This window comes from Myripristis murdjan, chromosome 7 (assembly GCF_902150065.1).
Source record: "Myripristis murdjan chromosome 7, fMyrMur1.1, whole genome shotgun sequence".
NCBI classification, from domain to species: Eukaryota; Metazoa; Chordata; class Actinopteri; order Holocentriformes; family Holocentridae; genus Myripristis; species Myripristis murdjan.
In genome coordinates, this window is record NC_043986.1 from 22,377,260 (window position 1) to 22,392,110 (window position 14,851).

General features: G+C 44.8%; 1 protein-coding gene across 1 annotated transcript; it reads left to right on the plus strand.

Annotated features, from left to right (window-relative positions):
- The first annotated feature begins 709 nt into the window (after positions 1–709).
- Positions 710–14,630, plus strand: LOC115361415 (PDZ domain-containing protein 4-like). The gene is made up of 6 exons (XM_030054781.1): positions 710–769; positions 9,616–9,714; positions 9,814–9,876; positions 10,380–10,481; positions 12,155–13,539; positions 13,618–14,630. The coding sequence occupies exons 1-6, from the start codon at positions 710–712 to the stop codon at positions 14,195–14,197; spliced, it is 2,289 nt and encodes a 762-aa protein (XP_029910641.1). The 3' UTR covers positions 14,198–14,630.
- Positions 14,631–14,851: the final 221 nt, after the last annotated feature.

Consider the following 14,851-nt stretch of genomic DNA (forward strand, 5'->3'; position numbering starts at 1 on the left):
GAAAAAACTGCTCGATCCCCGGCGCAGGTCTCAACATCAAAGAGCGTGCAAGGGAGCGTGCAAGGGAGCGCTAGAGTGAGCGTAGTGCATGATCATTTTTGACAAGTCATTGGATCAGTACTGAATTGTCTGACGTTACTGTCGAATCTATTTAATGACACTAGAGCAACAAAGCCGCAGAACGACTGCTCTCATCTTTTCTCCAGCTCCTCACTTCAGTCGTCTCATCCGCTCCTCTCTCACACATCAGCCCAAATTTAAATATTATGCTCTTGTCTGATATGTAAACTGAATTATCTACACCAAGCACATGTCCTGAAACAAGCCATCTTTGCCTGCGATGGAGACAGAAACAGATGGATGGACTTTTGACTGTGAGACTGTTATCTCCATAATGAATTACCTCTGGATTATGGCACCTGAATCTCAGCTGAGACAGATGAGAAGAGGAGGCCAGTGACACAGCCGGTTCAACTCATCTATGTATCTCTCTCTAAGGCTCTCTAGGAAGGATGCACTGCCTGGTTTTTTGAAGAGGGAGCAGTGTATTATACCACAACCCTGCGTATGAGGGTGGGGCTCCCTCACTGCCATAGACAAAGGCCTTGAGTGAGAGAAAAACAGAGAGAGAGAGAGAGTGCTGGTGTGGGATCTGGTTTTCTGGGGCGGTTTTGGACCTGCACAGTCCAGCACCAGGCTAAACGTCAAAATGGGGTGCAACATGTGTGTGGTTCAAAAGCCTGAGGAACAATACAGGGTCATGTTCCAGGTGAGCTCTCTCTCTCGCTCTCTCTCTGTCTCTGACTCTTTCTCTCTCTCTGTGTGTCTCTCCTCCTATGTCTCTCTGTCTTGCTATCTCTGTTTCTTTCAGTGTTTAAGCATTCTTTTGTCTTTGCTCTTAACTTGTCCCTTTCTCACACTGATGCCTCTGTGTCTTAATAGTGACATTTCAGCCATAACGTATGTAGTTATAATAAGGTCATACATCCATGGAAGTGGACACAGTGGATCATATCAGAATTCATTTAACTCAATCAATCCACGTACATGAACTCCTATCATCCAGTGGCATAAAATCCCAAATGAATTATGCATGCATTAATTACAGGTATTAAAGGAGCTGATGGAAATGTCAGTCAATGCCTGAATTAGTGAAGCAACCGCATGATTGTATCATGTAATTAACACCGTGATGACATATTATTAGAGATAATCAAATAAAAAGAACATTTGTTTTGGTTCTGATCCGTGAAATACAAAAAATAAATAAAATGAACACGTTGGATTATCTCAAAATGAATACTGCAAGCTTCACTACAGCATGTGGCACGCCTCACCTCCACAGAGCAATTCTCCTGCTGTCTTAATGGACAAGTATTGCTTTTGGTGTATTTTTCAAGTAGTGCAGAAATTAACCTCTAGAAAAGGATGGGGAGATCATTTTGTTCCCCTTTAGCAAGCCTATTAGTATCTGTATTCAAATAATCACACAGTGATAATAGTGATAATTATGATAATCATGGTGATTACAATAATTATGATCAAAGAGAGTTCCACTGAGCTAAATTGATAGAGAGATACACTGAGTTGCAAAAAGTCGAGTGGTGTAGAGAAAGAGAGGGAGAGAGAGAGAGAGAGAGAGAGAGAGAGAGAGAAAGAGGGAGGGAGGGAGAGAGAGAGGCAGCAGGATGGATGGATTGTTATAGCTGGACTAAAGAGTTATGGGAGAGAGAGGTTGCCACGGTTACAGCCTCAGCACCACTGGCCAACTGGGACCCCGGCCTGTACGTGAGTAAGCTCATCAGTGCCCGAGGAAGCTTCTCATTGGTGACTCAATGATACATGTGATAATCAAAATAAGTTCTTAAAATAAGCCTGCCTGCTGAAAATGAAAAATGCTCAGTGTTCATGGGTATGCAGAGCATCATTTTCAGTGTCTATGGCACCAGAGTCTCTGTTGCATGTTGGAGTCAGGGTCTGGGCCAGTTAACAGGGCTGCATCTGGTGCCTGAGGCGATGCCAAGAGAGAGGAAAACAGGGAGGGAGAGTGGGCCCATATACGGGTACAGTAATGAGTCAAGGAGGGAAGGGAAAATGGAAGGGGGATGGAGAGTCGGAGATGGAGAAGGCTATTTTTCTGCTGTTTGCCCTCAGATGACAGACGTAATTGATTTGAGCGCTTCATAGAGCAGGGACGAACACAGAGGCCTGAGTGATTTTGCACATCCCTGGGGTGGAGTGCTAGAGAGGCAAGAAAGAGACTGCGAGTGTGTGTAGTCTGGGACATGATGAGAGCCACACTGGGAGGCACTGCATTCCATAATCAGTGACCCTGTATAACAGGGGTCAGCACGAGCGACACCAGCCATATGCAGGTCAACTTCTTGGGAAGTGGAAATCAAATAACTCCTTTGATCAGCCAATGTAAAGTCAGCTGTGCCTGGAGGTTGTGCCCCGGGATGTCTGTCACTCCAGCAGCAATGGCTCTACCAGGCAGCACTGATCTACCTCATGTGTTTCTAGATGGGTGTGGTGGAGAGTGGGAGGCAGACGTATAACATGATTTGGAGCATGTTTTTTTTTTTTTTTTTTTGTGATTTGGAGCATGGTAATTCCTCACAGAGGTTGTCATGTTGTATACAAACCTACTGCGTGATGGGTGGTTGTGCAAGAGGAGCAGAGCAGATACTTTGAGGTGGGCTGCATATATTATGGTCCGATGAGCTTGAAACCACATCGTTGGCTGCGAGTAGAGAGGAAACAAATGCAAAAGGAGAAGTGAAGCAGTGCCAGCACCGTTGAACTGGCTTTCAAGCAGTATTTTGGTTTGGAAGGTGTATTGAGTGAAATCTGGATGTCTCACATTTGGAGTATAGGCCCTTGTCTATGAAACCGCAGAAGAAGTAAAACAAAAAGAAGCAACCAATCCAAAATATTCAAAGTGGCCTACACATTTCCAAGCAAAATTCTAAGGCAACACAATTGTAAAGCTCCACAAGAATCACAGACTTCATGCTGGGTTTTTTTCCCCCCATAAAATGCAATCTCTGTTATTACTTGGAATGATCTGAAAAACAGCACGTCTCGCTGTGCAGATGGTTGATTAATCCGAGCAGTGTGCCAAAGAAACAACGTAGGTATGCAGTGTCTCATCATAAAAAAGCAACACATAATTACATTTTCCCCACATTTCATGGCTTTGCACGCTACGTCTCTCTTTTGTGGTTATGAGCTTTGTGCTGTTTCCCTTAACAAATGTGTAATTACACCTCCAAATTAGATGCAGTCCACTGAGTAATTGCGTTTTTTTAGACAGTAAATACTGCGTTAAACAGCTTAGGTCTACATTGGGCTGGAAAACCAGGCTGTTAAATTTGTCTGTATCAAAACACTTAGTTCTCTTGCCAAAGGAATATACCTCATGCATTATACATCACGCCTCTGCTACACATACAGAGCACAGCGCTGGCTGGTACACACCCATTGGCATGTGTCTGATCAATTTTGCCTCCTATAAACACCAGCGGCTTGTATTGTAGAACAGCCGATGAATTACTAACTTTGCTGCAGATCCATGTGCATACAGACGACTCTGAGCGAGGTTTTTTTCCATTGCACATAACCATTTTACTGTGCACCTGACCCACACCCACCACACACACACTAAACCTCCTGCCCCTGAGCCCTTCAACCACTCCCTCTCTTCCCTCTCCCATCACTGTAACACCAGTTTCAAAGGGAGACTGTTTCCATGGCAACCGAAGTCATTAAACAAGCCTAATGTGTTCTCTTTTCCACAATGACATGAAGAAACATGCTGACACTTACACTGGGCAGCCAGATGGGAATCAATATATATCAATGACCAGCTGACATTAGCTGAATAAATGTATGCTTTTTGTGCATGCATGTGCACATAAGACATGTGCGCTTAACAGAGATACACATACAGAATGCCAACATATGCTGATATTACAGGCCCTGACTCCTCTGCTCTGGTAATATTATTGTCCTCACCATCAGTCCTCATTTTGTCAGTTCCTTAATTTTACCTGTTGTCTTTCTTTGTCTAAAATATCTCAATGTCTTGCCTTTCCAGTTAAAACACAGAGCTGCTTTGTGTTCTGTTCGTCCTGTTTTCTGTTTCAAATGGGACAAAAATACCTGTTAACCCCAAAAACCCTTGATTTTAACCTTTAATTTTGCCCTCAGATTTAGAAACAAAACTGTTTTTTTCCCACAACAATGTCACATACATATTCTATAATAGTGGTTACAGCATGTCGTTGAAGCTGCATAATGTTTATACTGGGTGAAATGTTCAAACCCAAGATGCAATTGTTCCATGGCTGCAGCAGTACACCTAATAGAAAATATCAAAATGTCTTGTGCATCATTTCATACACATTTTCTTGCAATTCAGCAGGAAATATTTGATATCTTTGGAAATCTTGGTATCTCCATTAGAATTTAAAATGACGGTTTGTGGGTTTTAACAAAGCTTGGCTGCACAGCAATCACAAACCCATTGAATTCTCAGTAATTAGATTACTCTGCCCACATGTATCTTTTGGCTTGTCAGTGTGTGTGTGTGTGTGTGTGTGTGTGTGTGTGTACGTGTGTAATGGGTCCTTGTCAGGCGTGCGTTTGACATGGAGGCCAGACAAGGTGGCGGCTGACAGATGATGTTTGTGAGTTGCATGTCTAGTCACTTCATCTCTCACTTCGCAAGGACAGAAGTGACAGCAAAAAAATAAAAAAATAAAAAGAAGCTTATGTAAGGTTGTATGAAATCCACTCTGTGACATTCTTCCATTTCCACTTGAGGACCGATGAGGTTTTATTTTACCCATTGCCTTTAAATACACACAGCTCTCTTCATCCAACCTCCGCTGTTTGTCTAAAAATACTTTCTGCTGATGATTCATCAAGTTATTTACAAAAAATAGGCGTACTAACTTACCCATTTCAATGAATCTTTGAGCTGTGCTACAAGCCACCAGCCTCCCATTTGTTTCAATTTGTAATTTATCCACTCCCCCCTGCTTGTCTATTTCAATATAGCCCAGTGATATCAAACAGCCGGGATTAGCACCAAAGCAGGTCAGCTACTCACCTGGATTAATTGATTTTCTGAGGAGGTGACTGCTGCACTCTTCAAAGCTTTGGACATGAGGAAAATCAATTACCGAACAAGTGGAATCCAATATGTGGGGGTCCTGCCTCGGTCATGCAGGAGTTTCTGCATGAACCTTGTGGAAATGTTCATAATTCTAGACTTTGGGGTGAAAAAATGTGTAATGCTGGTAGGAAAAAAAAAAAACAATCCTAAAGACTCTAAAAAAAACAGTTTTTCACATTACACTTGCAGATTAAATCTGTGTGATTGTTTTCCACACTGACGGCTATGTGTATTACTGTTTGCTCGCTGTTTAGTCTTTGCCTTCCCCGTCTTTTAATCTCAGCCTGTTGTACAGCGCATATGAGATTAATTTGCTCTTTAAAAGCCTTTCAAATAAAAACTAATTATGCATCAAACACTTGGTTATTTCCCATGGGTTTCCATTGTGTGTGTGTGTTTACATACAAAAACTCAACCCTGAGCCAGGCTTGGCCGCTATTTACATTCATCCTGAAAATTCCTTGAAAGCTTGTTTTTTTCCCCGTTTCTCCTCCTTCATTACTCTTTCCTTACCTCCCCTCCTCCCTGTGCACTCCCTCACTGTCTCTCCTTTGCTTTTCCCCTCTCAGCACTTTGAACTCTTTGCCTCTCTTTCATCTCTAGCCGTATCACCCCCACCCTCAGCTCCACCGCCGCCACCACCACCCACCCCCTATGGTGCTACTCCGAATTTTGGAGGCATCACTGTACAGAACAGCTTTTATGCTCTACAATCCTATTTTATGCACAAACATACAGTGTTGGTATGGAGGGTGGGGATGGGCATACCGCTCTGAGCATTGTAGTTTGCATAGTTTATCTCGCTTATAGAATAGTAGCTGTATGTAATGACCTACTAACCTAGAGATAATAGGGATCCGCCCATGGTAAGTGTGTAATGGATTCCCCATTAAGCCAGGACACGTTTCGAACACACAACAACCATTACCCTGCATGAAGTCATCTTCAAAGCAATCTCAGCACCTCTCATTGATAATGAATGAGACTCTCTGTATGTGTGTGTGTGTCTCTCTCTCTTTCTCAGTTTTCAGACCTGTCACTCATGACCAGAGATATTTCCTAATAGCCTCTATTTCTCACTCTGGTCCGGTTGAATGGAAAACACAGCACAGCTCCTTGCCCCACCTGTCCTCTACTGTGCACAAAGGAAACAATAGATAACCTCATGTTTTGTGTGAGTGAAAGAGAGTGAGAAACAAAATCAAGGAGAGAAGGAGTTGCAGAATGTGGATAAACAAAATATAAATTGAGATGGATGTGGATGCATTTTTTATTGACACAGTTTCATCATAGAGCACAGACCACAATGTGTTAATTCCTTGTCACTGATAGGCCATGCAGAGGAAGTTTCCTGGTTGTTTCCAAGTGGAGGAACTCATTAAGAGAGGGGAAAAGAGACAGCAAGATTTATGAGGGGCCATTAGATTGGGGAAGGACAAACACGCAGGGGGAAAGAAGGGCTGAAAAAGAGGAGTGTGTTTTGTCATCTCCAGGGAAGGGTGTGGGCACACAGAAATGCTGAGGCAGCATGGAGGAAGAAAACCGGGGTCTGGAGAACATAGGAAGGCGAGGACGAGAGCACGGAGAGGGGCAGGGTGACAGAGAGAGAACAGAAAGGGAAGGAAAATTGGAAGTGAGTATGGAGACACTGTGGCAGAGGAGGAGAGAGGGCTGTAGAGGCATCAGAGAGGGAACCAAATCAAAAAAGGAATGGGAGCCGAATGTGGCAAGAAAGTTTGTGTGCTTGGCTGCACAAGGGAACATTGATTTGACATGCAATTACTGGAGGGGCCGACAAAAGAGAGAGAGGGAGTAAGAGAATGAGGCAGGGTGGTAAAGATGTGGGCAGTCGCAGACAGCCAAGGTCACTGTTTGCACCATGAATGCACCAGACACAATGGCTGTCTCCTACGTGATGTAATCAAGAAATGACATGTTCATCTGAAAAACTGCAAACATGTACCAATTTAACTCAGACACTGAATCCAATTACACATCACTCCTTCAGATAAAACTGGCATAAATACTGGTTGAATCTCTCCCATAGTGACCAGACCGGCTCAGTCTCCCTGGAGCCAAATCCCTGCCATTTTAATCAGGTTTATTGAGCAGATTTATTCCCAATAATCTCCAACTTTGACCCCCCCATCGTCTTTTCTCCCTCTCACTGTGCAAACCGGCAGGGGTGACATCTCAGAGGGGAGACACAAAGACGGGGTAGGAGATGTTTCATGTGTCACAGGATTTGGCTTTGAGCTGAATTAGAGAGGCAGTAGCAGACTGAGGGGTGCAAGTGAATGTGGACTGTATGAACTGTGTCAGTGACTTCAGAGAGAGAGGGTGAGAGCTCTGAAAAGGGATTATTCTGGAGAAATGATCCGACTCTCCAAGTTGAAATGACTGACTTCATGTCAGAGTAAATTTGATGTTCCATCACAAGTCACCTGGCAGCAATTTTCAACTGTTTCCGGGGATGTTTTGTCATTATATGAGATGTGCAACCTGTAAATCCCTCTAAAAACTCCAACTGTCAGAATACTATAAATTTATGTATAATTTTACATGGCGGTCCCATCACATACTCTACTTTAGTTAACCTTCACTTTGGTCTGATACTATTTACTCAGTTTATTTATTTATTTTTTATTTTTTATCTTTGTATTTTATCAACTCCTTAAACATTTGTATTTTTAAAAATGGCAAGTAAACCTGTTTCACAAATAAAAAGGTGACTAAACTGCCAGCTAATGAGAAATATAGTGTGTGTGTGTGTGCGTGTGTGTGTGTGTGTGTGTACATAATGTAATAATGTACATAAAGGTAAGGGTTGCCAGGCAAGCAAAATGTAAGACAAGGGGAAGAACACCTTCTAGCATAAAGGGAATCTGATTTGTTATCTTGCATATGTTCTTTTCTTTCCTCGATTCTCCTCTTATTTTTGCAGTATTTTGCTTTTTTGGGAACCTCTTGTCGTTTTATCGAAAGCTTTCACAGCTGCACTGCCTTTTTAACACCACCATTTCTCCTGCCCTCTTTCCTTCTTTCCACAGAAGGGTCAGATAAGCAACACGCTGTGCACTTTTGACGCTGAGGGTCGATTAAAGGTCTCAGTATACAGCTTTCTGTTCTGCTACTTGCTGTGCTATGGTGTCTGAACCTTCTGGAAATAGAGCTTTTTTTCAGTATTCTCCCTTTTCTGTGTCTAGAAACCCAATGTAGTTTTCTAGATTTCTGTCCGACTAACATTTCCTCAGTAGATCTCTGTTTTAGGTGTGTATGTGTTGTGTTGCAGCAGTAGCACCCCCCCACCTTGCTCTCTGTGTTTTGTTTTTGCCGATTTGACTACTGTGAACTAACCTCGCCTGTCTGATGAAACTGCTGATGTGGGTCAGCCTGTCTCACTGTCTTCCTCTCTCCTTGTTATTCATGTCTGCAGCTCTCTAGTTCCTCTCTTCAGTGTACAACACTTACATCCCCACAAAGTTGTCACCCATTTTCCGTCTTTGTTTTCGTTTCTTGTACACTTTTGCAGTTTGCAGTTATGTGTCTGTCATACTTTTGATAAAACCACAAGTAGAAAATCTTTCACTGTTTGGTTTGCAGTGCATCTTAATCTTTCTCCCTGCGTCCATTTTCCTTTACTCTGTTTACCCCTTCTCTCCTCTTCTCCTCTTGCCCCTGCACCGTATGATCCCTCCTCTCTGTGTTTTCCAGGTGAAAGGGAAGGAGCTGGCCCGTCTCTCCGGGGATCCCACCCTGGACATACGGGACCCCGTGCTGTCTAGCATACTGAGGAGGGGGACTCGCAAGAGGGTAGGCCTGGCGGGAGCTCCTGGAGGGTTGGGGGCTGTGACCATGGGGATGGCCGACTGCGTAGACAGCTGCACCCAAACTGACATCAGCTTCCAGCATATGTTGACTCTGGGCAAGAGCAACCAGCACCCCTGTGGAGCGCCGCCCCCTCCCAACCCACCCCCGTCCCCTCCACTACCACCTCTGCTGGAGCCCTATCTGTTCAACGAACTGTGAGTGCAGGAGAGAGAGAGATAAAGAGAGAGGGGAAATGTATGGCAAATATGGCATTGCAGCATGCCTAATTGTAATATATCACTGGCTTGAGCTCAGCTGCTGTTTTGTGTCTAGTTTGTCCCATTCTGTTGATACAAGTGATGCTCAAAACTGCCCGTTTACTGAATATTATCTCCTGAATATCCTCACTCTCAGTTTTATAGAGCCTGAATACTACGACCCCAATGACTACTTCGATATCACTCAGCATGAAGTGGACAGACAGGATGAGCTGGAATATGAGGTGAGAACCCATCAGCTCTTTGGATTCTCACACACCCGCAGCTCTATTAACTGCACGATAACACCAATCCCAATGTTCCCTATCTCTCTCTCTCTTCTTAACTTTTATGTAACTCCACTAGGAGGTGGAGCTGTATAAGCCTCGTCAGCAGGATAAGCTGGGGCTGACGGTGTGCTACAGGACAGACGACGAGGAGGACCTGGGCATCTATGTAGGAGAGGTGAACATGACAGACCTGAGTTTAGTCTTTGCAATAAAAATTTTCCCATCCCTCTCATACTCCTATCCTGTTATCTAATAAACACTGCACCTTCTCCAGGTGAACCCAAACAGTATTGCTGCAATAGACGGCCGAATCCGGGAGGGAGACAGAATACTTCAGGTACATGTAAACAGTATGTTTGAGCAACCTCCCCTGTATATTATATCCAGACAAATCTCAGTTAAACAGTGTAGATATTACATTGCGATGGTGATCAAACATACATACAAACAGCCAAAGCAACCCAATATCAATAAACAGTGCCATATGGGTCCTATTTACACCTTGACAGATTTAGCTCCTACATCAAATTTAGCTCCTACATCCAATTACCTTATTCTTAAAGTATATTGAATCAAGACTTTTTCAGGTGTCCTGAGCAGCTGGGATCAACACACTTTTAATTCAACCCTATTCAAATATTAACAGAAACAGCAATTTGTTATTCTCGTCATAATCCATCATATCTGGCTGAAGTGAGAATTTTTCAGTATCTGAATTCCAAAGAAAATCTATTTCCTCAGTCGACTGAAATGAAATTTAATTAAACCTAGCCCCAGTCTAGAGGGTCTATCTGAACTATCTGACAATGGTTGAATTTTCCTCTCCTCCGTCTCTGTCAGATAAATGGAGTGGACATCCAGAACAGAGAGGAGGCGGTAGCCATTCTCACCAGGGAGGACAGCACGAATATCTCCTTGCTCTTGGCACGGCCCGAGATAGAGGTGAGGAAAGTGGATATTGTGGCCTTTGGGAAGTGACTGCAAGGTTCAATTTGAATGCTGACTTTGAAAAATACATTCTCTTCCTCTCTATTTCCCTTTTTTTTTTGTACCAAGAAATTATTTTACATGTCATGGATATGCAAAAATGATATTATCCTAGCTATTACTATGATCCTGGTACAGAAAAAAAGATGTATTCCTATCAGAAATCAGAAAAGAAAGTAATAGTAATAGTATGGTGCTCTACTTCTTCGTATCCTACTTGTTTACTTGTGTAAGGAGATGGAGAAGGTAAGAGGTGCAAATATATGATGAGAACACAGATAGCACTTACCAGCGCCAGGAGAAAAAGAGATAGAGAGAGATGGAGATGGAGAACATGAGGAGAGGCAAAGACACATAGAGCTTAGACTAACAGTGTTAATGTGGCACCGCTTTGTTTCCCTCAAGGTCATGCTGCTAGCAGACATGAGAACATAATAAAATACACAGGATGCTTCACAATACACACCCTCTGCCAAATGACTTGTAAATACTCACTGCACACATGCACACAGCCAAATGGATTGTCCCTGTTTACCATTGCAAAGCTGGGCTGCGGAGAGCTCGCAGACACACACCCAACAAAACGTACATGTGCACACAAAAGAATACAAAAATCTGTATGCTGGCCACATTTGCACAGAAGGAGCTAGAGGGCAGGTTTAAGAGGCACTCATTAAAATGGTCTCAGCGAAAGACACACACACACAAATCCACCCACCCACCCACATACATACATACATAAACACGCAGACACACAAATCACCTCTCCTCTGTTTAAATATGCCCTTGTATTTGGAGAGACAAGCCCGAGTACCACCTGTGAAAGGCTGACGAGATTTGTTCTGCTAAGGCACCGTCCTACATTAAGAATCAGAGAGGAGAGGGGTATCATCAGATGGAATTGCAGAAGCGGGGATTAAAGGCTTGATCTGTTGTCTTGGGAGAGGAAGACAGAGAGAACGGAAAGGGCTGTTAGAATAAGAATGAAGATGAGGATAATCAATACTCCCATCTTGCAGTCTCAAAGCCATTGATATTAAAATCAAATCAATTAGACAAAGTCAACTCCGCTCTGAGGGTTGAATTGTTTACCCAATTAAGCTCAAATATTCACAATACATTTTGATCAGCTTCTCAGGGGATGTAAACAAAATAAACAAATAGAAATGGCAAAAACAATTTTCATAAAACATCAAGTGTTGATAACCACACTAACCACACCAGACCGGAAATAAACATTTAATTGTTCCCCCTCCCAACGCAGATTCTCCGTCAGGCATCTCATTTTCTGGACTGTTTGTCTTTGACAATGATTTTTATTTCCTTTTGACAGTTCAGTCAGTGAGGACTTCCAAGGCTACTGCAAAATGTCTCACAATCATGTTAAAATGTCACACTGTTGTGGCTCCATCTAGTGATAGAAATCGGCACTACTTTGTAAAAATGATGCAAAAAAAATGTGCTAGGGTGTTTTTTTCTCAATACATTGAATTATGTAACATAAAACCCATCATTTAAAACATTCTAATGTGTTTTTCTTTGTCTTTTGTTTGCCCCTTGAACATTAAACTCAACACCTCCACCTCAATGCCATGACTGCAAAACAACAACAATGTTTTACCTGTCAGAATGACAACCAGCTGGACCCAGATGAGCTGGAACTGGAGCAGCTGGATAATGCGGCTCATCTACCCAGCAGCCACAGACTGAGAAATGGCAGCTCTATCCTTGGTGCAGGACCTGGAGGTGTTGGTAGTGGTGGTGTGCTTGGCTGTGGTCGCTCTGTCAACAGGGACTCCCCTGGCCTGCTACAGACAGTGCTGAGCAACAGCCAGGAGCTGGACAGCGGGGTAGGCCGTACAGATGAGAGCACACGCTATGAGGAGTCTTCAGAGCACGACCTTCTGGGAGATGACCACACCAGTGCCTCTAACACCAACGCCACCAATACACCTGGCAGTATGCGCAAGTTCTTGTCTGGCCGAGGGGACACCCCACCCTTGTTGCACTCCCAGGACCTCCAGTTCAGTACTGACTCCCTGCTTGGCCTGGATTGTGTCAGTGGAGGAGGCCTGGAGCAGGTTGATAGAGTGGAGAGGGGCTACACTGCAGATCCAGTGAGGATGATGATGATGATGCCTGGGCTGACCGAGGAGGAGTGTGAGAGATACAAGGAACTCCTGGAGATCAAATGTTACTATGAGAAAAACAGCAACACTGTGCTGCTCCCTGGAGGCCAGGGGCAGGCAGAGGAGGAAGGGGGTGTTTCACTGGATGTGAACAGGAACGAGAGTCTGATGCAACATGAAATGGCCCTTCTGGAAGAAGAGCTACGCCACTTGGAGTTCAAGTGCCGTAACATCCTGAGGGCTCAGAAGATGCAGCAGCTTAGGGAGCGTTGTCTAAAGGCTTGGCCCTTAGAGGATGACAGTGGAGCAGGGGCAGGGGCAGGTGTTGGAGCTGGGCGTTTGATTAGCGGGGCCTTGGCCAGTGAAGAGTCCTGTCACCATGCACTGTCAGACATTAATGAGCTCCCAGAGAGGGAGCGCTCGGACAAGGAGAGCACCAGTGCCTACAACACTGGGGGGGAAAGCTGCAGGAGCACCCCTCTGGTCAATGAACAGTTCCCTTCACTCTCTACACAGAGCCTGGAGGGTGGAGAATCTCTCCCTTCAGCAACTCTGCAGCTTCCAACATCCACTCGGCACAGAGAGAGGGGAGCCAGGGGTGAAAAAGGGGAGAAGGGACAGGCAAACCTCAACCACCCCTACTCTCCCAACTCTCACAGAAGAGGAGTTGAGGCAAAAACCTCCTGCCCTGGTGCAAAATTTAGGTCCCTGTCCCGTGATGGAGGGGACAGGAGGGCTTCCGATGGAGGGGTGAGACGTAACCCCAAAGCCAGTGGGACAGCTGAAAGGGCAGGTGGACGCAGTGCAGAGAACAGCCCTTACCTATCCCGTCGCCAGAGTGAAACCAAGCTACCCCAGCGCTACCAGAGCTGCATGCAGCTGAGGTCTCCGTCTACCTCAGAGTGGCTGGGTGCACCCAAAGATGCCAGAGAGGGTACCATGCAGACTGGGGGCGACACTAGCCCTATGAGCCTGGGTAGCACATGTAAAGACATCTCCCAGGGTCCAGCAGCTGTATCCATATCCTTACCCCCTCCTCTCCTGCCTGCTTCCCCCCGCATGGAGTGGAAGGTGAAGATCCGCAGTGATGGCTCACGCTACGTGGCCAAGAGGCCTGTTAGGGATCGCCTCTTGAAAGCACGCGCCATGAAGATCAGAGAGGAGCGAAGTGGCATGACAACAGACGATGATGCTGTGAGTGAGATGAAGATGGGCCGCTACTGGAGCAAGGAGGAGCGCAAGCAGCAGCTGCTGAGGGCCCGGGAGCACCGCCGGCGCAGGGAGTTCATGATGCAGAGCCGACTTGACTGTCTGAGGGAGCGGGAACGGGAGCAGGGTAACAGTGGTGGAGGACCGCAAGGGACAGCAAACCAGCAGGAACCCACCTCTATCCTGGAGCTGTGCCACCGCAGGAGCATGAAGAAGCGCAGTCGCAGGATCCTGGACAACTGGATCACCATACAGGAGCTGCTAGCCCACGGGACCAGGTCTCCAGATGGGAAGAAAATTTACAACCCCCTGCTGTCAGTCACCACAGTCTGAGACAGGAGGGCGGAGAGAAAACATAGGAGAGAAAGATGAGCTGTAAAACCACACGTCCAGGAAATTCATAAACATACCTGCAAAATAGCGGAAACACCAGCACAAAGTGTCCTTGATAGGGCCCTGGGTCTCCCTGAACTGCTTCATTATGCCTTAGCACCAAGTTTGTGTCTGTAGGGATGCAGAAACATTCTGCTAGGACAATGTCCATGTAGTTGATGGGACGGGAAAGTATCTCAGGCACCAACCCAACATGTTCGGCTGAAGAAAAGAGCTGGTGACTGAGACTGCCATTGCTTGAGGGTTACTGTCTATAAGATGTTTGCAATATACTTCCTATCCCTCACACAATGTCTTTTATTTATGCAGAAACATGCTCATTAGATCTGAGATCTGGTCATCATAGCAAATGTAACTACAAATTTAAAAAAGCACTGAGCTGAACAGCAAGTCGAAGTGGAATAAAGAAAAGGATTTTTTTTTTTTTTTTTAAATTAATTGGCTATTCAGGGGAAGTTCATTTGGAAAGCTATGACAAAGACACTTGCAATCTCACTATGTACAAGGCACAGACAGCATGGGGGACAGCACCACCTGCTGTTAAATCATTGGCACAAGACTGGTAAGAAAAATACTAGTAATTATTACAATCCT

Bases quoted from the DNA above. Each gene is read 5' to 3' on its own strand.
- LOC115361415 (XM_030054781.1), top strand. From the start codon at position 710: ATGGGGTGCAACATGTGTGTGGTTCAAAAGCCTGAGGAACAATACAGG. The intron at 770-9,615 runs GTGAGCTCTCTC...TAACTCCACTAG, and splicing joins AATACAGGGTCATGTTCCAG to GAGGTGGAGCTGTATAAGCC. The intron at 10,482-12,154 runs GTGAGGAAAGTG...TTTACCTGTCAG, and splicing joins TGGCACGGCCCGAGATAGAG to AATGACAACCAGCTGGACCC.